At 41.5% G+C, this 24,149-nt stretch overlaps 1 protein-coding gene across 1 annotated transcript in view; it reads left to right on the top strand.

Annotated features, from left to right (window-relative positions):
• LOC130258232 (contactin-6-like) overlaps positions 1-24,149 on the top strand; it is a 122,902-nt gene that overhangs the window by 34,287 nt on the left and 64,466 nt on the right. The window contains exons 3-4 of the mRNA XM_056501415.1: positions 9,249-9,375; positions 13,833-13,957. Coding sequence (XP_056357390.1) covers positions 9,249-9,375; positions 13,833-13,957 — 252 coding nt within the window. The remainder of the gene's footprint in view (positions 1-9,248; positions 9,376-13,832; positions 13,958-24,149) is intronic.

Below are 24,149 nucleotides of genomic sequence, written 5' to 3'. Positions count from 1 at the left end.
GTAGAGATAAAAGGGTGATGGAGCAGCTAAACTGGCACTGGCCAGAGTTATGGAATTTTTAATATTTGCTTTTGAAAAGCATTTCAGGTTCTGGTTTCCCTCTGGAAACTCTCACAGGAGGACAAATGGTGCAAACCTTCCCTGGCATTCCATGATCCCCTGCAGAGGGGAAGGGTGAACAGGGACACCTCAAACCTCAGTTTTTGGATGCTGCTGTTTCTGTGCAGCTTCAGAATGGTGCCAGACACCACCAGGAGGAGAGGAAAGGCAGTGTCCAAATGGTTTCCAGTTTTCCCTGGATTTTCAGCCAGCAGCATTTCCACCTCACACATCCCTGGCTCCAGCCCTTCCTGCTCATCCCTTCCCTTCCCATCTCTGCTCCAAGGCAGAATTTCAGTGCAGCTTTCTCAGCCTGCATTTCCCCCCTCCTTTCAGATGGGTTTTGTTGTTTATGCTGTCATTTCTTTTTTTAATTTTTATTTTTTTTGGAGAACACATCAGGTAAAGGTCATTTTTCCTTGAATGGAAAAGCACAGTCATTTTGACAGTGAGACGTTCCCAGCTTGCTCTACATCAGAAATGTTGATATTAGCTCCTTTAAAATAGAGAGTAGGGACAAAAATTGCCTGAGCAGCTCAATGGCTGGCAGTCATTTCCCAAAAAAAAGAGCATTTGCAAAGTTATGCTTATGGTTTCTGCTAAATTCCAGGGTGCCATTACTGGAAGGATTTTAACTTCATTTGCTTTTGCTCAAAAAGAAAAAAATCATCATGAAGGTATTAAACAGCCACAAAAGATGATGGCTTCAAATAGTGTCCTTTGGCTGATCCATAATCATTTGCTTTGGCAATTTTATTGGGGAACATTAAGGCTGATCACTAACTCTGTGTTCCTAATTATTTCAGAAATATTGTGCTGTTTGCTGAAATGCAGAGCAGTGGGCTGGGATTGCAATGTTCTAACTGGGTTTTAATCAATGAGTGATAATGAGAGCTTGTGTTTTGACTTTCCCTTCTTAATTGCCAGTAATAAAGCAGATCCTCATTGATGATATTTAGCAGAGTTCAGTTTCATTCATCTCTGTTTATTCTATTTATTTTGAAAGTGCCTGGGAGCTTTCAGCATGCTAGACACAATAACTGAATATACAATGCTAATTATATTTTCCTTGCCTGGTATTTTCCACAGCAGAGGATGATGCTGCCTTTTCCTGGGGAGTGTTTGCACCTCCCTGTTTTTAGCAGGTTTCTAGGATGCAGGAGGATAAAACCATGCCCTGTGAAATCCCAGCCACATTTTGCTGTTTAAATCTCTATTTCCCTTCTGCTGTTCATGATAGTTGTTTTTTTTTTTTTTTTGTTTTTTTTTTTTTTTTTTTTTTTTTGTTTTGTTTTTTGGTTTTTTTGGTTTTTTTTTTTTGCCAGAGTGCCAAAATAAGAATTAAACACAAATATTCTCAATATTCTCAAGATGAGGCACATCTGCAGGTGCAATTCATCTTACCCAAGCAGCCACAACAAAGCTACACAAGGTCTGATCTATCTCAGATAGATCTTCACTGGTCAATTGTCATTTTTTCAACCTGATTTTTGGTTAAGAAAGGCCATTTTTTCCTTAAAAGTTTAAGGTCCAAATTTAGTTTTAGTTCTTCAAATGGATGCCAGTGCTGTGATGACAAATGCATGCAAAGCAGTCAGTCAATATAATAAATATTTTGATAATATCCTGCCTGAATAATCTAATTTAAATCAGGACCTGCCTTAGGTTTAAAATGTTTTAAACATCCCTTACATTCCTCTTCAATTATATGTAAGAAAATAAAAGGTTTTTTAATCTTGCCTGGATCATTGCTTGAGATGATTTATATCCCAAGATTTTCTTCCTGAGTTATCAATCATCTGAAAGCAAGAAGTAGGTGGCAGCCTGAAATTTCTATATCAGATCTTTCTGTGTCCTGAGGAATTTTTGCCATGGCAGTAATTTGGGCTACAAAAATAAATGGTCTCCACATGGTTTTTCTATTATCTTCATGATCTCAATTATTTCCAAGTGTTATCCCAGGATATAAACCTTGTTATCTACACATAAAATCATTGCTGGTGTCAGGGTCTTACAGCAAATTCCTGACTGGTTTAATTCATGCCTCTCACTTAAGCCCTTGTGAGGGAAAAAAAACCAAAAAAACCAAAAAAACAAGCATCTGGGAAGGAGCCATTTTGTTTCAGTTATTCAAAATAAATAAACCAAATTTAAATAACTTAAACACCCACCTGCACTATAGTGCTGTAGAATGGAGATTGGATTTCTACAAGGTCTGGGACTCTCAGTGTTGTAGAACCAAAATGCAGCTTCACATTACCACAGTTTTTGTTGTGGTAATTACAACAATTTCTGTGGAGCATAAGACTCAAATGGGTCTGAAATTTCCCCAAATTCCTTTATTTTCCCCTTGTTTTCTGTATAAGCAGAACTCCAGTGTCTCATGTTGTTATGTGTTTATTCAAGTCAATGTTTCACTCTCTCACATTAATAAGGCATTGACAGGGCATCTATCAGTGGAATTTGGGAGCCATCACACAAAATTCCAGTGACAAAAATCATCTGAGCTTAATTACTCCCCATCCTCTAAGAGAGCAAAGCACAGTTACATTTTAAACAGAGAAAAGTTGTGAGAGAAACAAAGTGCTGGCTTTATTTAAGTGGCAGGATATTAAATGATATAGCTGTTATCTTTTCCTGTAGTATAAATTATTGAATTAAGCCTTCAGTCAGCTTGGCAGCAGTGCCAAATGAATATTACAGGAGCACAATGCAGCAAACAGAATCTGTCATTGGATCTGGGGCTCCCTTAGAACTGAAATTACAGTGAACAAAATGCCCATGCACTAGATTGGAAAAAGTTCATTATTATTTATTCATCTTGCCTGGCAACAGAAAAAAACTAATGAAATCTCATTGAGAAGGGGCACGTCAGGATCAGTATCCATCAGAGAGGCACATCCCTCCAACCCCATCTGGGATATTTGTCTCCATAATTAGAAATCTGTTCCACCAGAGCTCTCCATCTGAAGGACATGCCCAAGTTCATGACATGAAACAAATCACCCACACTAATCAAAAGGTGATTTTCACCTCTCAGTTCACCTCTCAGCACCTCCCACAATAGCACAAAATCTTTTCATAAAGCCAAAGAAAGTCAGGCCCAGGCAGGAATTTCAGCACTGCTGCTCACAGGTTTGTTTATTTCTCAGTAAAATATTCCATTATTAATACAGGTGACACATTGTGCATTTATAGCCCCACTCCTGGAGCATCTTTCCACACAACCCCACAATGAATTGTTCATAAATCTGTGCTCATCTCCAGTCAAAAGCTTCAATCAGTGCAGCTCCACTGAATGCTCTCCACAAACATCCATTAGGAGCAATTTTCCTTCTCTGCAACTTGAGCTCCTGGTCTGGAACCTTTAGGGAATATTTGGGGGTTTGTGTGGGGCATGGTATCCTGAGAATCTGAGGTTTGATTGCTGTACTGGGTGATATCAGGAGAAAATGTCATATTTTGGCATTTAGGGATCCATCCTAAATTATTTTGGGATTAGAATGTGTGTATTTGTTAGATGAGTAATAAATTCACTGCTACCCAAATATATTCCTAGAAAGTGTTGAAGCAATACTGGTTATTACAGAACTTTGAAAAAATGTTGGGAGTATCACATTTTGACACATTCTTTTGTCACTATATATATTTAATTGAAAAAGGCTCATAATTCTCATGACTATGGCAGTTTTTGCATAACACTTCCTTAATTATCACCTGTGATATATTACACCCTAATTTCCTATGCTAGGTTCTGACAATAACAATTATATTAGGATTTAAATTTGTATTTTATAGCTTGATTGTTTGTTTTCACACCCAAGGAAAATTGCAGTCAGTCCACAACCTGAGAATGCTGTTTGCCACATCAACCTCAGCTCACCCTACCTGCCACACCACAGAGATCCTGTTTAAATAACAGGAAAAATATTGGAATATTTGACTCATTTCTCAAGGAATAAAACTGACAGGGTGCAGAACCAACTTACTGAAAACATTTCCAATTTTTTGTGCCATTTAGGGCTGGAGGAGCCCTGATTAAATAAAAATTATAGCTCCAAACTCAAATCAAGAGCGGGATTCTCTGAGCCACAAGCAATTCCCATCCATCACACGTGGGAAAGGGGACAAAGGAAGGGACACTTGCAGTGCCAGCTCCTGGGAAATGCCAAATTCCTTTCATCTGCTTGCCCTCATCTTTTTCCAAATCTCAAGGAAAGGGCACAATTTTCCCACTGTCTCCCAGAAGGAAAGTTGAGCCAGGGGAGGTTTAGATTGGCAATTAGAGGAAATTTCTTTATGGAAAGGGATCTAAAGGGTTGGAGCAGGCTGCTCAGGGCAGTGGTGGCATTGCAAGTGTTCAAAGAAAGTGTGGATGTGGTTGGGTGGTAAATGTGGTGGTGGTGCTGGGATGGATGGATTTGCTGCTTTGGAAGTTCTTTTCCTGCTGCAGTCAATCCCTGATTCTGTGAAATGCACTCTTGGCTGTCTTTTTAAAGTTTGGTTTATGAACCCTGAGTGCTGAATTTCCCACCATCACTGGGAGTTTTTCTGACCTCAGCAGTGCCAGGATTTCCCCCCTGTGCCTCATCAGTGCCTGCCCTTCTCCAACATCACAGGGAGATAAATGTCTCCCTGGCTGGGTGTCTGCTAACAGAGGCACTGTGGAATTCCACCAGAACTCCCAATTTGACTCTCTCAACAGCAGCTGAGGCTTGAAAGGAGCCCTGTGTCTCTGGAGCTCTGCACATCAGCATCTGAAGGGAGAAAACACATCAGAGCTGGAGGGCCTTGGGGAAATCCTGCAGGTCTTGCTGCTCAAACCCATAAGATCTGATCTGCCTTTGTCTGGGTGGCACTGGGAGGGACAGAGGGAATCCTGCCTCTGCTCCTGACACCTCCTTTTCCTTCCCACAGAAATGGAAATTTTCGTGGCCATTTCTCTGCCTCGTCTTTTCCCTCTTCTCTTCCAGGGTAAAAATCCAACCCCTTGAAGGGATGTGGGTTACTCTAGGTGCTACCAGGCAGTGTCTCATCCCTAACCTCTCATTTTGTATCTCCTTTTAAAGTCCTTGAGCTCCAGACCTTTGAGGAGGGAAATCATCATTTCATTCTGCTTCTGACACGATTCCATCAAAAACCCCAGTGCTCTTTGCAGGGAAACACTCCTTGGCATTTAAAACCCTGTGGACCCCATAAACTCCCTGTCTTCCAATTAAAAATCACCCATGTCTTCAGCTGAAAAATTAGACAAATTTTGAATAAATTGGATTTTTTCATAATTTTTCTGCTGTCATTAGAAGAGGGAAGGGTCTGATTCACCTGTCCCATCCCTTTTGCTGGAGCTGACAGATGTTTTACTATCACGCTGATTTAAAAGACGTCCCTTAATCAGGTGTCAGCTTTGGCCCATAAAGTCATATTAATGTTTTGGATCAGATATGAAGCTCTATCTAAGGCACATTAAGAAAGATTCATTAGAAACTCACTACCCCTGGAATTTACAGCCTTCCTGGAACTTAATAGCCTGGATAAATTTCTCCTTATCTGGTTTGCTTATGTGAATTATGGCAGTTTTGCATTTGGGAGCTTCTCCTTATGATCTTTTGTAAGGATCCAATTCTTTTCCAAGCTGGCCTTGGGCACTTGCAGGGATCCAGGGGCAGCCACAGCTGCTCTGTGCTCCCAGCCCACCAGAATTCCCCATTCCTGCTCCTGGAGCAGTGGATCCTCTGCAGTTCTGGCTCCTTGGAGCTGATTCTCCCAGGCAAACCTAAATCCTTTCCCTGCAAATAAATCACAATATTTCTGGGCCACTCAAAGTTTCACCCAAGAGATTTTATCTGCCATCACTGAGCAGCTTGGAGTAATGATAATTCCAATTTCACTTTGCAAAAAATCCTCACAAGGAGCTGAATCTGTGGCCAATCAGAGTCAGGAACAGGAAAGAACAGGGAGCAGGATTTGGCTGGAAATTGGGTTGATTAAGTGTGAACTCCAGATTTGTGCTTCTTTCCCATCTGGATGAGGCAGAGCATAAATATTTGAATATTTATTATGGCTGAGTAAAACCTCTTTAACTGCATTTGACAGGAATATCAGAGTTTTGACCATAAAGCAGTGACTGGGAAGCACTGGGACACTCTGTCCTTCTTCCACAATTATGGAAAAACCAGGGTTCCTCCTCTTCCATTAGCACTGTGCTAATCCCTGGATTGGCTGGAGACAATATAATGTAATGAATGAAGGAATGATGATTCATTTTCCTGCTTTAGCTTCGAATTCAGGCTGGCATAATTATGGTCTTTATGGAGATCAAACTGATTTGGCATCATAAAGAAATATTTTAACTTCTTATCAAACATTCCATAACAAGAGTTTATATTTACTTCCAAGCACCACACTGAGGATTCACATGCAACTTTTATGCACAGAAACGATGCATTTAATCAAAATTTCATATTCCAATTGATTTTTTAAAAAAAATCTGAACAATTTAAATCTTAAAAAAAGCAAACAGCCTCACAAAAATGCATTTGTCATGTGTATCTCTGGAGAAATCATGGTGATTGTGTTGAACCTGGAGCATGGAGAAGAAATATATGGTCATTCTCTATAGGAAACACAAAAGGATGCATCAGGAAATTAGAAATGACCAGCCTGACCTTTTCTATAAATAAGAGATGGACTCCTAGGACACCATTGGCTCTGAGAGTGCACATCATTTCTCACAAATTTGAGGTTATTCTCTGCTGCAGATCAGCCAGCAAGGAAAGGATATTAAAGAGAAAACAAAACAACAGACAGAAGCTGCCTTTACTAAAATTCATGGGCAGTGTTTTTGTGGCATGTCCACTGGAAAGGAGCTGTAAAATATTGTGTCCTTATTCTGCACATTGAGGACATGGGAAGGGGATATAAAATTAAGATATTCAATAGTCTGCAAATGATAAATGAGTGTAAATTCCATTTAGGAAAAAATAACATGGGAAATTAATCACAGGTTTACCAAAATATTTACATTTTTATGAGGTGAAGTAGAGGTTTTTATGTATACCAGCTAGTTCACCACTGGCCCAGGCAGGTACAGGGATTTAAAATGCAGAACAATGAACCCTGGGTCATTTTGTGGCCTCAGAAAAACTTCTCCCTGGCAGTTCTGGGAAGGTAACGAGAAGGACTGAGGAAATGAACCCAGAGGGGAAGAAAATTCCTCCCAAAGAAAAGACAAGTCAAAGGGTCAATTGTAGAAACAGTGACAAAAGAAGTCTTCAAATTTGTCAAGGGACTAACCCAGAGGAGTGGCAGGACAGGAAACAAGGATTATTTGAGCAGAGCCAGGCACCATCCCAGAGAGCTGCTCTGCCTTGTCCTCGTGGTTTGCTGAGCAAATTGTCCTCTCACTGCTCCCCAGAACATGAAATAGAAAAACAGTTCTGGTTTGCCTTGCACTCAGTCATTTCATTTTGGGTAGGAAATAAAGGTTGATTATGATAAATAACAAAGGTTGTAATGCTACTCCTGTTTTATAAGGATTGGAAAAGGGGAGGGGAAAATCCCCAAAACACCAATGAACAAGCAAACAAAACCTCCATCAACAACCCAGGCCAGTATAAAAAAGTACACATAAAGTATACAAAATAATATCTCAAGGGATGGGAAGGGTTAGGGGAGAAGGGGGTGAGTGATTCCCTTGGACTCTGCAGTGACCAGGGAACACCAAACACAATTCCACAATTAATTTCACAATTCCCCAATTCCACAGTTCCTCAATTCCACAATTCTCCAATTCCCCAACTCCACAATTCCCCAATACCCAAATTTCAGAATTCCCTAACTCCACAATTCCACCCTTCCACACTACCACAAAAACACAATTCCACAGTTCCCCAATTCCTGAATTCCCCAATTCCTGAATTCTCCAATTCCCTAATTCCTCAATTCCACAAATCCCCAACTCCCCAATTCCACAATTCCCCAACTCCACAATTCCCCAACTCCCCAATTCCCCAATTCCCCAACTCCACAATTCCCCAACTCCACAATTCCTGAATTCCCCAATTCCACAATTCTCCAATTCCCCAACTCCACAATTCCCCAACTCCACAAAACCACAATTCCACAATTCCCCAATTCCACAATTCCACAATTCCCCAATTCCCCAACTCCACGATTCCCCAACTCCACAAATCCCCAACTCCCCAATTCCCCAATTCCCCAACTCCACAATTCCACAGTTCCACAATTCCACAATTCCACAATTCTCCAACTCCACAATTCCCCAATTCCACAATTCCCCAATTCCCCAACTCCACAATTCCCCAACTCCACAATTCCACAATTCCCCAATTCCCCAATTCCCCAATTCCCCAACTCCACAATTCCCCAATTCCACAATTCCCCAATTCCCCAACTCCACAATTCCCCAACTCCACAAATCCCCAACTCCACAATTCCCCAATTCCCCAATTCCACAATTCCCCAACTCCCCAACTCCCCAATTCCACAATTCCTCAACTCCACAATTCCCCAACTCCACAATTCCCCAATTCCCCAATTCCACAATTCCCCAATTCCACAATTCCCCAACTCCACAAATCCCCAATTCCCCAACTCCACAATTCCCCAACTCCCCAATTCCACAATTCCCCAACTCCCCAACTCCCCAATTCCACAATTCCCCAACTCCCCAATTCCCCAACTCCACAATTCCACAATTCCCCAATTCCCCAACTCCACAATTCCCCAACTCCCCAATTTCCCAGTTCCCCAATTCCCCAATTCCCAAATTCCACAATTCTCCAATTCCCCAATTCCATCCTTTCCTGCTGCCAGCCCTGATCCACAGCACAAGGATGAGGTGCATGGGCACTTTTAACATTTGGCCAGGGATCTTCCATGGGAAATATGCAAAGAAACTTCACTGACACCTGCAAAATAAATCAGCAGCACCTGAGCTCTGCGATTTTATTATCAATCAGCCTTGAAATATTTCCCCTTTAATAGTCCCATGTCTGGAGGTGGGTTCTCTGCTGAATGTAATAGCAGATCTTAACTTGCAGCTGAAAGCAAAGGACTCCAAAGGACAATTTTATGTGGAAGGACAAGCTGAAGACACCTAATCTTAAATTATTGTTTTTCTTTCACAGGGGAAGAAACCCTTCATGGGCCTATTTTTATCCAAGAGCCATATGATATCACTTATTCCATGGGCTCAGCAAATCCAGAGATCCTCCTGAACTGCACAGCCAAAGGATATCCACTGCCATACTACAGGTGAAGTCTGTACTGCCTCACTGTCACTCCTTGAATTGTGTTTTAGTCACAGAAATAAAACCCCAAAATCTGCTGAGTGTTCACAGCAAGAATATGCAAAGCTTTGAGTAAATTTGAGGAATGAATGAAAAAATATTTTTGTTGCTTTGCTGTAAAGAAAATTAACATAGGGAAAGAAAATAACTGAAAATCATCCCCAAAGTATTTAAAAATATACAGAATTAATTCAGAATCCACAGAACAGCTGTGAAAAATGGGGAAATGGAAGCACTGAGCATCTGCACTTGATAAAACTTTCCATACATTAATAAATGCTTGGAAAGCAGAACATCCTTCCCCTCTTCTAATTCCAGCATTTCATGTGGATATTTATGGTGTTTGTTTAGAGAAACAGCTCCAGTACCTTACAAGAGTCACTCAATAAAACCTTCATACAGAGGGGTTTTTTTTTATTAGGTAACTGTGGGCTCATCATTTCCAGTAGAACTTGTTCTCCCAAGGATCTGGAAATCCAAACTGGATAAGAGGAAAAGCTGGGAATCTAGGGAAAAAAAAATTTAAAAAAAGACACTGAGCTTTCTTCAGAAAATAATAGGGAAAGTAATGGTTGAGGTGAAGGAAAATTTTATATAAAATATAAATCATTCATGCAAGGTATGAAGGAAAATGATGTTCTATCAAATTCTTAGAGAATATTTATTGAAGGGATTTTAACTGCTCCCACCACAGCCTTCCCTGGAAAGGGTCTGAGTATCATGGCTTGATTTGTCCCCAGACACTGTGTGATGAAAGGAACCCTAAATTTCTTTAATTTCCTCTATGAAAGGAACTCTCAGTTTCCTTTTCTCAGTTCAACTTCCCCCCCATGAGTAGAAACCCTCATGTATTTCCCAAGCCCTTTGTCCTCCCTGTTCTCTACATGAACACCAGCTGGTTCAGGCCATGAATTTCAAGTCTTTCCATGACATCCTTTATTTATCCTTTACCTTTATTTTTTTTTCTACCCACCCATTAATTCAATTCTCTGTGTTTTTTGTCACCATTCCCATTTTTTTTCCAAAGCCTCAGTGGCTCCAGAGACATGAGCTCAACCTCTGGGGATGGATCCTGGAGCCCTGAGGTCAATTAAAAGTTATCAGACAATCACTGCTGCAATTACACCACAATTTGGAGGTTTTCACTTTGATTTCACCACAGCTAATGCTGCCTTGGTCAGATAAGGATTGAGCCCATATATTTAAAGCTCCAACAATTTTAGATAAATCAAGCCCAGTATGAAATTTTAATCATCTCCTTTGCTGAGTGATGGCAAAGAACAGCAAGGACTGCTGGAGGTTTCTCTTTGATTCAGAAATACAGAACCACTCCAACAGGAAGAAAGTTAGATATGAGTTAATTTGCTATTTAGCATTTTTTTTTACATCAAAAAATATGCTGATAAATGCCTTTTTCTAGAAATAAAAAGTGCTTAGCATTTCCTAAAAAGTTTTATTTTACTAGGCACTCTTTTATTCTTATAGACTTGTCAAATGTAGTGATAATTTTTTGCAGTTCCTCCTCAAAATATTATGTGTCTGAGAAGCAGAGTGCAAGAATTGTGTAGAACTGTAGGTGGAAGGGCTGAGTAATAAAAATGAGACACAGTTTTCCCTTTGGAAGTACCAGAGAGCACAGATTACACTGGAAACAAAAATATGGATGGAAGCATCTCTGAAACCATTAAGAAATCTATCTAAATGTTCTGATAAATATAATTTTATCCCTTATGTCTTTTTTATGAAGTCAGACTTGTCTATAATATCAGGTACATTATTCCAGGTGTTTCCTGGTGGGATGTTGGTGGTAAATAAACACAATTTTTTAAAGTAGAATTATCATTTTTGGCACCTCCGCTTTTTTGGTTATAGGCACCAGAGGGTTTATCACCAACTAACTCAATGAATTTTTATTTTTTTTTACTTCCAGCCTGTTAATGAACACCTGCAGTGTTTCCAGCAGTATTTTGACATTTTTTGTTTGATTTCAGGTGCTCTCTTTTCCTGCCCTTCCATTCAAAATCCCACAGTCCTGCATTTTCATGCAAGCTGGAAATTGAGGATGTTTTTCCTTCAATAATCTTCTCAGAGAGGAGTCAATGGAACCAATAAATAAATAAATCCAAGGGCAGCATTCGTTAGAACATTTTAATATTTCAGCCTGACACAGAGTGCTGCAGTAAAAGGAGATAAAGAGATTCAAATCCAATCCAAATCCAAGCAGCACAGGGATAACTGGAGCACACAAATGAAAGGGAGGGAGCAGAGCACAGAGGCTGCAAGGATTGCAAATGACATCAAATATGTTCATAATCATTGCATCAAGCCAGAGAACAATTCCCAGTAATCCCAAAAATCCACCCTTGACAAAGCAATTGCAGCCCTGCTCTCCTGTCCTTGCTCCCTGGAATGTTCTTGGCTTAGTGCAGATTCTGCCTCCCAAGTGGGGTGGAATTAAAAACTCCTTCACCCTCTGCTTGTTCACAGGCAGGAGTTTAAAAACTTCCTGTTTTCTTCCTCCCTGGAAATGCTGTATGTGAAGGGTGGTTTTCAAATCCTTTCCCCAATTACAAGAAAGCCTCAGGTGGCTTGGCAGGACATTTCCATTTGAATGCAAATAATCTAAGAAATATAGAGCACAATAAAGTCATAAAAATATTGATATTTTTATGGTAGCAGCAGGCTGAAAAGATAATTTATTAAACCATGTGAGCATATACCCACTCACAGTCCTTGGGCTCCTAGGGAACTGATCAATTCAGCAGCAGAATACAGCAAATTTTTTAAAGTTTAGGTTCTGAAACAATTGGTGAAAGAAAAAAAAATCCAGGCTGTATTTCCCATAACTGAGGAAAAATATTCTCCAATGGTTGCATGAAAAAATTCACAAAAATACAGAGATGATCTCTGCCTTAATGGGCTTATGCTAAAAACTCCCTAAAATAATTATCCAGATTTCTGTGTATTAACACACTGCAGAACACACAAAGTCATTAAATCATTGTCTACCACATGAATTCATTAATTTGCTTCCTTCAGTGATGTAAACATATTAATTAGGGAAAAAGCCCACACCAGGAGCTGAACCCCTGATCTATATGCAAAGTTTAATAATCATTGTACCATGGTGATTAGAATGATTATGGGGATACTGTGAAGAATTCATTTGCAGCAACTAAGCCAATGTCTTCACATTTGTTTGGAAAAACAATTATAGATCTTAATTGGGAGCCATGCAATGATGACAGCAGTTATTTCAGTGATTGATTCTGAAATTAAAGAGAACTGGCAAATTAAATACCAGAATATCTTAGATTAGAAAATGGAAAGCTTTAGACAACTTGGAGCATATGTAAATCTTGAAATATGGCACAATGCTGATGCTAATGCACAAAAATAGCAGCAAAACCTAAACCTGCTAAAGTAAATATTCAAAAGGAATTGAGGAAATCAGCTGGAATTTGTAGGATGAATTCCTGAGAGTTGAGTGTGGCACCCAAAATTTTCAGTGAGGATGCATCCATGGAAGGGGAGACAGCAATAGAAAGAATTATTTCATGTTATTGGAATTTGCTCCCAGAATTCCACTGATTTCATATTTAATCAGTCATTATCTTTCAAAACAGACCCCAAATTTCCTCAGCCTCAGGCTGAGTCCTTTTTCCTTCCTTTGGTCCCCACTTGAGCAGGTAAAATCCAGCCCTGGCATGACTAATGGCAAAGCCACAAAAATTCCCTTCCTGAAACACATGATATTTATTTTCCTTGAAAGAGAAATTGTATTTTGACATCTGTAAACAGCTGGGTAATGTTGCAGACACAATCCATTTTCTGCTTAGTGGACTAACAGGGACAAATGAGGATTTCAAACAGCAGAGTTCTCATCATGAGATGATCAGTCTCAGACCTGCTGCAGGAAAACTTCCCTCTCAGCTTTTCCTCTGCCCTCTGAAGTGCAATCCTTCCTGATCTACACCTCCAAAGCATTTCTGTTGCCAAATTCATGATTAATCATTTGCAAGCACTGTAAAGCACATTCAGGTACCATCCATATCATAAAAAATAATGTAGTTGTAGGCAAGGTATAAACCCCCCTCCTGGCTGAATGGGCAACTTTGTGTGAATAAGTTATAATTACTTTTTGTGGACATTTGGGTGAACACTGGTGACTCAAGTAAAGATTTTCCAAAGAATACCATTATTGCTATCATTAAGATTGATGTCAGAAGCAGTGGTGTGTGAAAAATGATCTAATTTTGTGATATTTAACTACATTTTTATCATTACAGGTATGCTACAGCACACTATTTAAGATAAATATGAATAGGCTCTGTAAATTATAAGCATAATTTGATTTTTTTCCCCTCAAAGGTGGAAGCAAAATGGCACAGATATTGATCTTACCATGAGTTATCACTACAGGTTGGTTGGAGGCAGCTTGGCAATCAATAACCCACATAAAAATCAGGATATTGGAACATACCAGTGTTTGGCCACAAATTCATTTGGAACAATTCTGAGCAGGAAGGCAAAGCTTCAATTTGCATGTAAGTTGGGAAGATCATATTTATTAGAGCATTATTTTCCTATTAATTCTGCACATGGACTGTAATTTATTGGGTAATTAAAGGATCATTGGGGATTCTGTCCAAGAGGTTTGACTTCCTTCAGCACTCCTCATTCCTAAAAAAAAAAAATAATAAAAAAAAATGTTTCTAGTAAATATTAATAACAGAACCAGACATCTGATGGCTGCTGCCCTCAGGAGCCAGAATAAAAATCAGGAAATTGAAAGGTCAAGGGAGATGAGCACAATTATCTTCACTTGATAAAGGTGTTTTCACTTTTTGGGACTGTGGTTTTGTTGTTATCCCTCAGGTAGCTACACCTGGGGGATGGAAATTGTTGGGTAAAAAGTTGGGCTTTGAGTTTTCTGTGGCTAATGAGGTCCAGTTGAGACACAAAAATATTGTTCCCCTAATTGGCACACTGATTTTTTTTTAATTTTACATTACCAAAGAAACATTATTTTTCCTCACACCATGTGTAAGAGTGTGAGCTGCTCCCTGAAATATTTCATATCTCAGCTCCCTCAGGTCGGGCACGTTGTCTGTCTTGAGATGATTTAAAATTTATTTCATCTTTGCTCCCTGTTTCAGTTCTTCACAACTTCACAACCTTTTTCACAAGGTTTGGACACGGTGACCGAGTTCTGTGAATGCCCTGGGGAGGGGGGAACAACACTGACAACCAAAAAACTCCTGATATTCCCTCCAGCCCTTTTTTTTTTTTATTTATTTTTCCAGCCTAAAGCTCAGAGCAGTCTGTTGCTGGGAGAAAGCAATTGTTTTCAAAGCTCATTAATAAAACATGTGACTAAAGCCAACCTTGTGTCACTATTTCAGACACCAGCAAACGGATTAATTATTAATCTTGTTCCATTTCTCAGAGCAAACCTGGTGTCACAGGGGTTACACAAAGGAGACCTCAGAGGTCAGGCAGGTTCACAGGGTCTCTTTCAGCAGAGCTGATCAAAAGGTGTATCACTGGTACCTCATTTAATAATATTTTACCCTGAGTTTCTCAAACAGCTTTGATTTCCAAGAGCTGGTCAAATGTAAAAAGAATAAAAATTTGATTTGTTATTTTACCACTTTTTCTGCTGAAACATTTTTTTTTTCAAGCCAGACTTCCAGTGTGGGATTTTTTTTTTTTTTTTTTTTTTTTAATTTGGAGGTGAAAGTTGTTTAGTGACAGAACAAATCCCACTTTAGAAAGGAGCAAGAACAGGCAGCCACCTCAAAATTGTCCATGGAGTCTGAGATCCCCAAGGAACCAAGGCAGGCCAGAGAGGGAGCTGGGAAAAGACCTAAGGAAAGGGAAAAATCCTGAAATGAAGGCACAAACAACAACAACAAAAAAAAAAAGGACAAAAAAAAAAAAAAAAACAAGAAAACTGGATGGAAGAAAGGAAAAACAGGACTATCTGTGAAAGAAAAGAGGCTCTGGTGATTATTCAGCATTTTCTATCACGCAGTTCCTTTATTTAAGCTTTACACCCCACCCAAACTCTTCCCAAAGTTCCTGCAGGGAGCAGGTCCCAGAGCTGGCTCTGGTTTGCCCCCAGCTCCAACAGCACCACAGAATGCTAAATTTATCCCATAATCAAGCACTGCTCCACTTTTCCAGTGGTGCTGACAGATATTTACATCCCTCCCCATGGAGAAGAGAGAGGACAGACAAATCAAAGGCTGTTATTTACACTGACAAGCACAAATTTACAGGAAAATGCTTCAATTTAGTGGCATCACTGCAGAACTGGGAGTTTTAAGTTGTCTTACAATAGGGAAAAAAAACCCCACAGTACATGGAAAACATCACAAGGACCTGATGAGAGCAGTGGAACAAATTACCTCCAAACACTTATTTCACAGTCAACATTTCCTTCTTTCTTATTTTCATGTTGCCATCCAATTTACTCCTTTGTTTCAACTGATACTTCAGGCTGTATCTTAAAATGCAGGCAGGCAGGCACGTTGCTGTTATGACACTTTCATTCAGCACCTCACAAAATGGGATTCTTCCCTGGACTGGAATGCCTGGAATATTATTGCAATCTCCCTGATAAAGAGTTGAATCAAACCTATTATCCAGGTTCAGGGTTTATGTGTATTTGTCTCTTTACTGCAAGGTAACTAACTCTGAGTTGGAGTTTGAATTAATGGTACCTCCACAAACCTATTCAACATGTCAACTTCATATGTGAAAAATACTTTATTCCTCCTTTGGAGATGATAGAAAGTTCTCCGAGAAGCAAAATAAATGTGGGGAGAGATTAGAAATATGTCTTCAGATTCAGCTGGAGTTTGGTGCTTATCCTCTATTAAAACCAGAGCTGTCAAAGGGAAGCTGCAGGAGGAATATTGTACAGAAGGCAGTGGCATAGATTATTAAAGCTACAAGCTGAAAATGAGAGACAGCATCAGGGAGAGGGAGAAGGTAAATGCATTAGTGGGATGCAGGGAGGGCAGGCCCTTGGCATCCCTGCTTCCTGCACAGGGGTTGTTTTGGCATAAATAAACTTGAAAGCTCCCTAAAAATCCTGCACCCCTCCTGCTGCCCTGCCAGCAGCACATTTGGAGCAGCCCACGGGTGTTTTGCAGGAGTTGTTGAGGTGGAAGTTGTTGTAAAGCTTTGGTGTCAGGTTTGGATTGTGCAGCCAGAGCCAAACAGGGAGCAGGGTCCAAGTTTAGCTTTTTGTATTCCCAGACTCTGCCCTGCATCAGTGACTCTGAACTCCATGTAAAGTGTCCCAAGCTCTCCTCCCAGCTCAGCACACACAACAATCCTTGTCCAGCCCAGAACCAAGGACAGGCTGCAGCTCCAGCCCCAAAAAGTGAAAACAGAGAGAACTGGGGAGAGAATCTGGGAGGGTGGGACTGCAGAGCCTGGAGCTGGGGTTGGACAGTGAACCCCAAATGGAAATGGAGCAAAACTGATAAAAGTGTGAAACTCCTGACTGGGATCCATCCTGGGTGCAGCCATGGCCAGGCTCTTGCACTGCCCAAGGGGAATCCTTGGAAGGGTTTTAATAAATCCTGCTTTATTAATTTAACTCTGCTCCAGGCAGCCTCTAAAACAGGGTTTTACCCCTTCCAGGGCAGAGGTGACATCCAGCACAAGGTCACCTGGAACACTTGAGCTCAGCCTAAAGGGAGTCCAAGGCTTGGGAAGTCCAGCTTGGAAGTAGCCCTGAGTCAGCTTGATGAAGAGATGAGGTCATGAGAACTTTTCCTTCAGCTTTTACACAACTTAGAGTCACCAGCAGAGGACAGAGTTTTAAGCTGCACAAGGGGAAGTTTAGGCTGGACATTGGGAAAAAATTCTTCACAGAAAGAGTGGTTGGGCATTGGAATGGTCAGCCCAGGAGGTGGTGGAGTCACCATCCCTGGAGGTGTTTAAAAAAAAACCTGGATGAGGCACTCAGTGCCATCTTTAACCACAAAATCTCAGAATTAACAGGGTTGGAAAAGACCTTTGAGATCATCAAGTCCAGCCTTTGCCCAATCTCCCCCTGCTCATAAACCACATCACAAAATGCCACATTCCTCATTTTTTTAATACTTCCAAGGATGGGAACTCCATCACTTCCACGAGCAGCCAGTTCCAAAGCTTGGCCACTTTTTCAGTGATGAAATTTTTCCTAAGGCATTTTTATTTAAGGCAATTCATGCCTAAAAAAAAAAAGAAAAAAAAAAAAAAAAAAGACAAACAAAAAACCTGTTAGGGAAAACTGCTCCAGTATGGCTTCAACCAGAAGTTTCTCCTAAGGCACACAGGGGATTTGCTTTAATTATTTCCTCAGTTTTAAGCAAAAATAACTGTGTGCAAACAACTGGTCTTGAGGGAAATCCCCATAACAGGCTGCATGGAACAGCCTGTCCAGGCTTGTTACTTGTTCTTTTAGTTCTCAAACATGTCTATAGCAGAGGCATTAAGCAATATGCAGGAGAAATAAGAAGTGAAATTAAACAAACTAGAGTAAAAAAGGGATTCCACAAAGAAAAATAATCAAATGTGAGCCTAATTCATAATTATTCAGGGCATAAACCCAGAAAATTCAGTATAAATTGAAAGCATTTTGTTTCTTAGAGATCTTAAATTAGATTCTTAGTCAAATCATTCTACCCTTTATGATAAAAGTCATGATGATTGCAGCTTTCTCAGACTGAAACTCTGAGAAATGATGACAATTGAATTTCATGCCTAGGATTGGTCCCTTTGCCCTGAGTCACACAGGAGGGCACACAGTGGAGCCATTAGAACCCAAATTTTAAAATTTCCCACAATGTTAAGACCCTGGAAGGATTTCTCCTTGGAGTTTTCGGGCTCCAACCACATTCTCCTGGTTTCCAAAGTGGTGCTGGAGGGTTTTGCTTGGTGCTTGTTCTCAGAACCATTTCCCTCTCTGCCCTTGCCCAGTGATGCTGTGCTCACAGCAGGGACAGTGCTGGGGCACTTGGAATGAAACCTGCAGCTCCCCAGAGCTTCCACCTGCTTTTTGTCAGAGACTGGAGACACAGTTTTGCTGAAGTAACAAATCAGAGGCAGTGATTCCTGCTGGACTGAGCTTTTTTGCCATGGTGGAACACAGAAATAACAATCCATCATTGGCATTTAACCATTTGAGGGAGGAATATATTAAAGCAAACCAAACCCAGTTAATGTTTGCTGGATGGAGAGAGGCTGAGCCTTAGCAGAGCCCTGTTGGAGGGGCAGGCTGGGAGGTGCTCAGCCAGCATGAAATCCCACTTTTCATCTGATTACTTCATTGTGTTATTTACTTTCGAGTGCACACAAATTACAGAAGCATCACAAAGCAATCCAGCAGCCTCAGGATGTCATAACCCTTCTCACTGGCAGTGTATGCTTTCAAACAGAAAATGGAAAAATCAATAGGCTTGGATCAGATAGGCTGAATTTGCAAAGTCTGGACATGCATGAATTTAAGGCTAAATGGCACCTACACTTCTGGCTGGCTTGTGTTGTGGTGCTGTGTGTCCAGAAATCCCTCTGTAACAATTGTATTTGATTAAAAGGTGTGCTAGCTGTTGTAACTACTAGGTGGAGTGAAGCTCTCTGGGTCTTTAAGCTGATTGTTAATTCATCACAGCAGGTCAGGGCTGGAATCCTGATCAGCTGGATTGCAGGAGGGAGCTCTGGCAGAGCCTTTCCTTCTCAAAAGGGGCCATGAACTGCTCAGCTCAGCACCCAGCAGGAAGGAGGAAAACCTCAGCTTGCCACTGCAAAAGGTCATCAGCAAAAACACATCCCCAGAATTCAACTTGGTTTTCTAAATTCCCTTTTCTTCTTTAGGAATGTATCAGGTAAAGCCATAGACTTGCCTCTACCCAGAGAGAATCATGGAATGACCTGGTTGAAGGGACATTAAAGATCATCCAGTTCCACTTTCTGCCACTTTCCACTGTCCCAGGTGCTCCAGCCCCAGTGTCCAGCCTGGCTTTGGGCACTGCCAGGGGTCCAGGGGCAGCCACAGCTGCTCTGCCCACCCTCACAGGGAGGAATTCCTTCTTAATATCCCACCTAACCCTGCTCTCTGCCAGTTTGAAGCCATTCCCCCTGTCTTGTCCCTCCAGGACCTTTCCAAAGTCTGTCTCCATCTCTCTTGCAGCTCTTTCAGGCCCTGGAAGGCCACAGTGAGGTCACCTCAAAGCTTCTCCTCTCCAGGCTGAACAATCCCAAATCTCTCAGTCTCTACCCTCATTCTAGCTCCACTCTCTACCCTACACATGCTGAGTAATTCACTGACCCCACCTCTCTTTTAAAAGGGTGGCTTTCTATATCATCTAGAAAGGTTTGGGAGGGACCTTAAAGCTCATCTCATTCCACTCCCACAGGCAGGGACACCTTCCCCTGATGCAGAAACACATCTCACAGCAGATATGTGGAGAATCAGCCATAAAATTCTCCTTTGCACAGTGTGCACAGCCCTCCTGCTGACCCTGGTGGCACCTCCCAGGCTGCAGCAGCCTCCCTGCCTGGGAGGAGCAAACCCAGCCTGCAGTGGGAACACTTGCTGTGGATCGATCCTGTCTGGAGGATGGAAGTGCTGCTGCCATCTCTTCCATATGTCACTGAACAGGCTCGCAGCTCAAAACTGCCTTTTGGACTTCTAAGCACAGGTAGAATCCAATCTCACTGCAGCAGCAGCAGCCTCCCTCCCTGGTGTGGGGAGCTGAGGCCCAGGTGCTCAGTGGAATGAGTTACAGGAAATAAACCTGTATTTTGTCAAAATGCTGCTTGGAGTGAAAAGAAAGAGAAGTTTCATTTATCACTTGTGATTGTTATGGACACTCTGTGCTCCAGCTCTCTGCAGCAGTTCCCATGGCAGGAGACCACAGCAAGGTCTTTGCTTAATGGATGCTCTCCATGCAGACCCAGCAGCCTCAGGCACGTTTTCTTTTTTGCTCCTTTACTTCACAGTTTCCTCAGAAAATCAGGGAAAACCTGGTGAGAGCCATTGTTGTCAGGAATATGAAATTTCCAGGAATAACAGCCCCAACTCTCCCATCTGTGCTCATAGAAGTGCTCCAGCCCCCAGCTTGGTGCTCTCTGAGTGATCACTATCCTGCCCTACCCACCCCAAACTGGGGCACTGGCATTCTTCAGGACCACTCTGAGCAGAACACATGCAGAGATCCCTCTAAAGTGATGTAATTTAATCACTCCAAGACCAAAAATGCTGCAAGATCTCAGCTCATCTTCCCGTCTCCCCGTTGAGGTTCCCAGTGATTATTTCCTTGCAGAATTCTGCACTCAGAGCCTCTCACAGGAAAAGCAGGAGCCACCACTCAGCAGTGATGAGGCAGGAATCCTGCAAGGGTTTCACCTGCTTGCTGACAGGACAAGGCAGGGTGATAACACAACTTCTATTTTAGAGCTCTGATATCACAAGAATAGGATTATGCAAATCTCCTGGCGTTCCTGAAGACACAAAGAACAGCCTGGAATTTTAAAACCATATGGGTTTATCTGCATAGGGAAGGGGATTTGCTTTCTCCATCATTCCCTCTTCCAGCCTCCTCTGCATTCCCAGAGCCTGTGAGATGTCCTTGGACACCAAGTGCTGCCACAGCCTCCTCTCTCCTGTTAGACACATCCTGAAGCTGGTGGAAGCAACATCCAACCGTTTATTTTATGTTGTACCAGACCAGGCACATCAGAAATCCCACTTTTCTTGCCCCTCCAATGGTTTAAACATCTCTCAGAGTACTTAACCACTGTGCTCAAGGCTCAGCACTTGGTTAAAGCTGCTTTATTCCAGGTTAGTTCCTTAGACTTTTATTATAAAAGGAAGTTTTTTTATCTGTGGAACAGAGATCTACATTGCAGAGAGGTTGTAAGGAGCATTACAGGCAGTGAATCAGGCAGATAAAGTAGTAATAGGGAACACAGAAGTATTTGAAGATTATCTTTTGGTTCTATATTACTTACTCTTCTTTAGGTCCTTTAAAAGTGTTTATCCCAAATCAACCCATTGCCAGTTGTATTGGAAAAGCAATATATATGATTGAGATATGGTGGGGAACAAAGCATCCACAGGTCCTGGAGCTGATAGATTCTGATTGATAAAATTTAATACTTGGGAAGGATAAAACCAGTCTATGTTTGCAGTCTGGGTGATTTGCTATTTTATCTGCTCTCCTTTCATTACAGACAAGATGATGTAGATTCCAATAAATTATTGAGTGAAATATCCATGATGTTCACAAGAGATTTTTCATTTTTCTGGCATGACAAAAGAAGTTATGGTGGAGGTTTGCAAGGGGAAAAAAAAAAAATTGGAATAAATGATTGGCTTTGTTTTTCTAATCAAAATAACTAAATTAATTGAGCAATTAATTTTGCAGCGAAGGTTGATCCTGTGTAATGTTTTAAGGCAGCAGATAAACTTGTCTGTTCTGTAGCTGATATTGGAGAAGGAGGAACAGTGTGTAACATTTGGACTTTTCATGGAGTGAGGGAATGAGGTCACAGGTGCTGCTATTCTCAACAGGAAAAGCACATCTGGCACAGAGAATGCACTGAGCTGTAAATATCCTTTTCTAAATGCTACAGCAAGAACAAATAGTGTAACCTACACCTGAAATCCCACTACAAAAACCCCCTACATCAATTGCTCGGGTAAATCTCAAAATTCCCATTGGAAGGAATTCTTTGAGGGCTTTGCATCTGGAATGAGGGAGGTAAAGAAGGGGCTGGGGGTGACTCAGGGTAATTCCACAAGAACTAATTCTGTGCTGGATCAAGATCTCCAAAGGGCTGGGCAGGAATTTGGGAAGGGCTGAAATAGGCACAGACATTGAGAGCTCCTTCTCCATTGCCACTTTTCCTCTCTTCCTTGCCATTATGGGCCTTGATTATTATTTTGTTGGTAGAAACATCACAGAAAGAATTAGTGCTTGGAGTGGGACTGCATCCATCAGAAGCCAGGACAGGGATGCACGAGGTCCTTCTGCAGGACCAGGTCAAGGGCTGAGGGAAGGGAGAAGCTCCTGAGCCATCTCCATGTAGGTAAAAACAGGTGGCTGTGGGAGCAGTGGGAAATCTGAAGGAGAAGAGGGTTTGGATAAGAATTAACCCCCCCAAAATGACATTTTCCACAGCAGGGTCATCTCCTGTGCAAGCCCAGTGCAGTTCTGGCAGGGATAAATCCCACCCTGAGGTTCAGCCCAGCAAGAGAAATCTGTCTTTGAGAGCTCTCCAATCTGGAGAAAACTCCTGCAGACGGCAAAGTGACTCTGGTGATGACAGGTGACAAATGAACTGTGCCATGACAAGTGAGAAAACTCTTCAGGAATATAAAATATTGAACAAATATTCCCTGTGTGCCCCTCCCTGTGCCCCTGGCCTGCAGATGGGCTCTGGAGCAGGAGCCCTAAGGCTGTGTCAACACTTACTGCTCAGAGCAAGTCCTGTGCTCAGCTCCGAAGAGAAATTTAATATTTTATGCTGCTAACTCTGGGAAAGCAGGGGGAGAATAGCAAAGGCCAGATGTAGACCAGCTCTACAGCTTCCTTGCATGTGTTTCTGTGCTCTGGGTTTGTTGGTGCATGAACAAAAATCAAACCAGCTCAGGGTTTTCCTCCCCTTCACCTCACCCTCCCTCTTTAATTTAATTGTGACCTTCCACGTTTTTCCTCTAGAGAAGCTTGATATTACTTTGTAAAGGGCATTTTCACTCTTTAATTGAATAAGACAATCAGGCTGTGGCAGAAATTATTGCTCCCCACCTTGAAAATTAGTGCCTGGATTGGCCATTCACATCATTTAGGCTGAACTGAGGACACGGGGCTTGTGTTCATCCTGAAGTGTGAATTACAGGTCCTTTCCCTTGGAAGCTCCAAAGTAATTTAATTAAATAAGAAAGCACTGGTGAAGGTCTTCAGATGATTACACAGCTTTGGAGAAGGACAGGACCCAGTGGTTGTGGTTTTCCCTCTCTTTTTGATAACTCCACCAGGCAGTTTTGGGGGACAGGGCTGCTTTCCTTTTACCCACTCTGGGAGGCAGTGCTCCCCTAAGGTGGAAATGAGAACAAAAATGGGAATTCCAGTGGGTTTTCAACCTGTCCTGGTGAAAGGAGTTGCCCAGGCTGCTCCAAATCTTCCAGACCTGAGGTGTTAAAGGCTCAAGAGTTCTTCAAATGGAGCAGGAGAACTCAGCTGGTGCTGAGGAGAAAATCCAAGTATTTAAAAGGCAGGAAATGGGAAATACTAAGCAGCTTTCAGACACCTTAATTAGAGATAACACCACTCTTAATCTCAGAATTGAATTCATAGAAAATCAATTAGAACATTTTAAAAATTGAGATTAGATGCTAACGGGGAAAGATTAATGTATTGACAGTATTATCGAGACAAAGGAACTGTCAGAGGGTTTGTTCAGCAAGTTTAGTGCAGTTTGGAAAGCTGCAAAAGAGAGTTTACTTTGCAGAGGAAGTTGTAGGGAAGAGATTAGCCATTCCTCTGGGAGACATTTGGAAAGAAGGATATCTCCATAACACTGCAAGAGACTGGTGCTCATCTCCTGCAAGGCAATTCAGTCCAAAAATACTGAGGAGAAGCAAAAAGAAGATATTGATGTCCAGGAGGGGTCTGGGGTGGTCTGGATAGGCACAGCCTGCAGCTAAAAGAGCTTTATCCCCACATTTTTTGG

This window comes from Oenanthe melanoleuca, chromosome 12 (assembly GCF_029582105.1).
Source record: "Oenanthe melanoleuca isolate GR-GAL-2019-014 chromosome 12, OMel1.0, whole genome shotgun sequence".
NCBI classification, from domain to species: Eukaryota; Metazoa; Chordata; class Aves; order Passeriformes; family Muscicapidae; genus Oenanthe; species Oenanthe melanoleuca.
The sequence above is the reverse complement of the archived record's forward strand: the minus strand, read 5'-3'. Positions and strand labels throughout refer to the sequence as shown.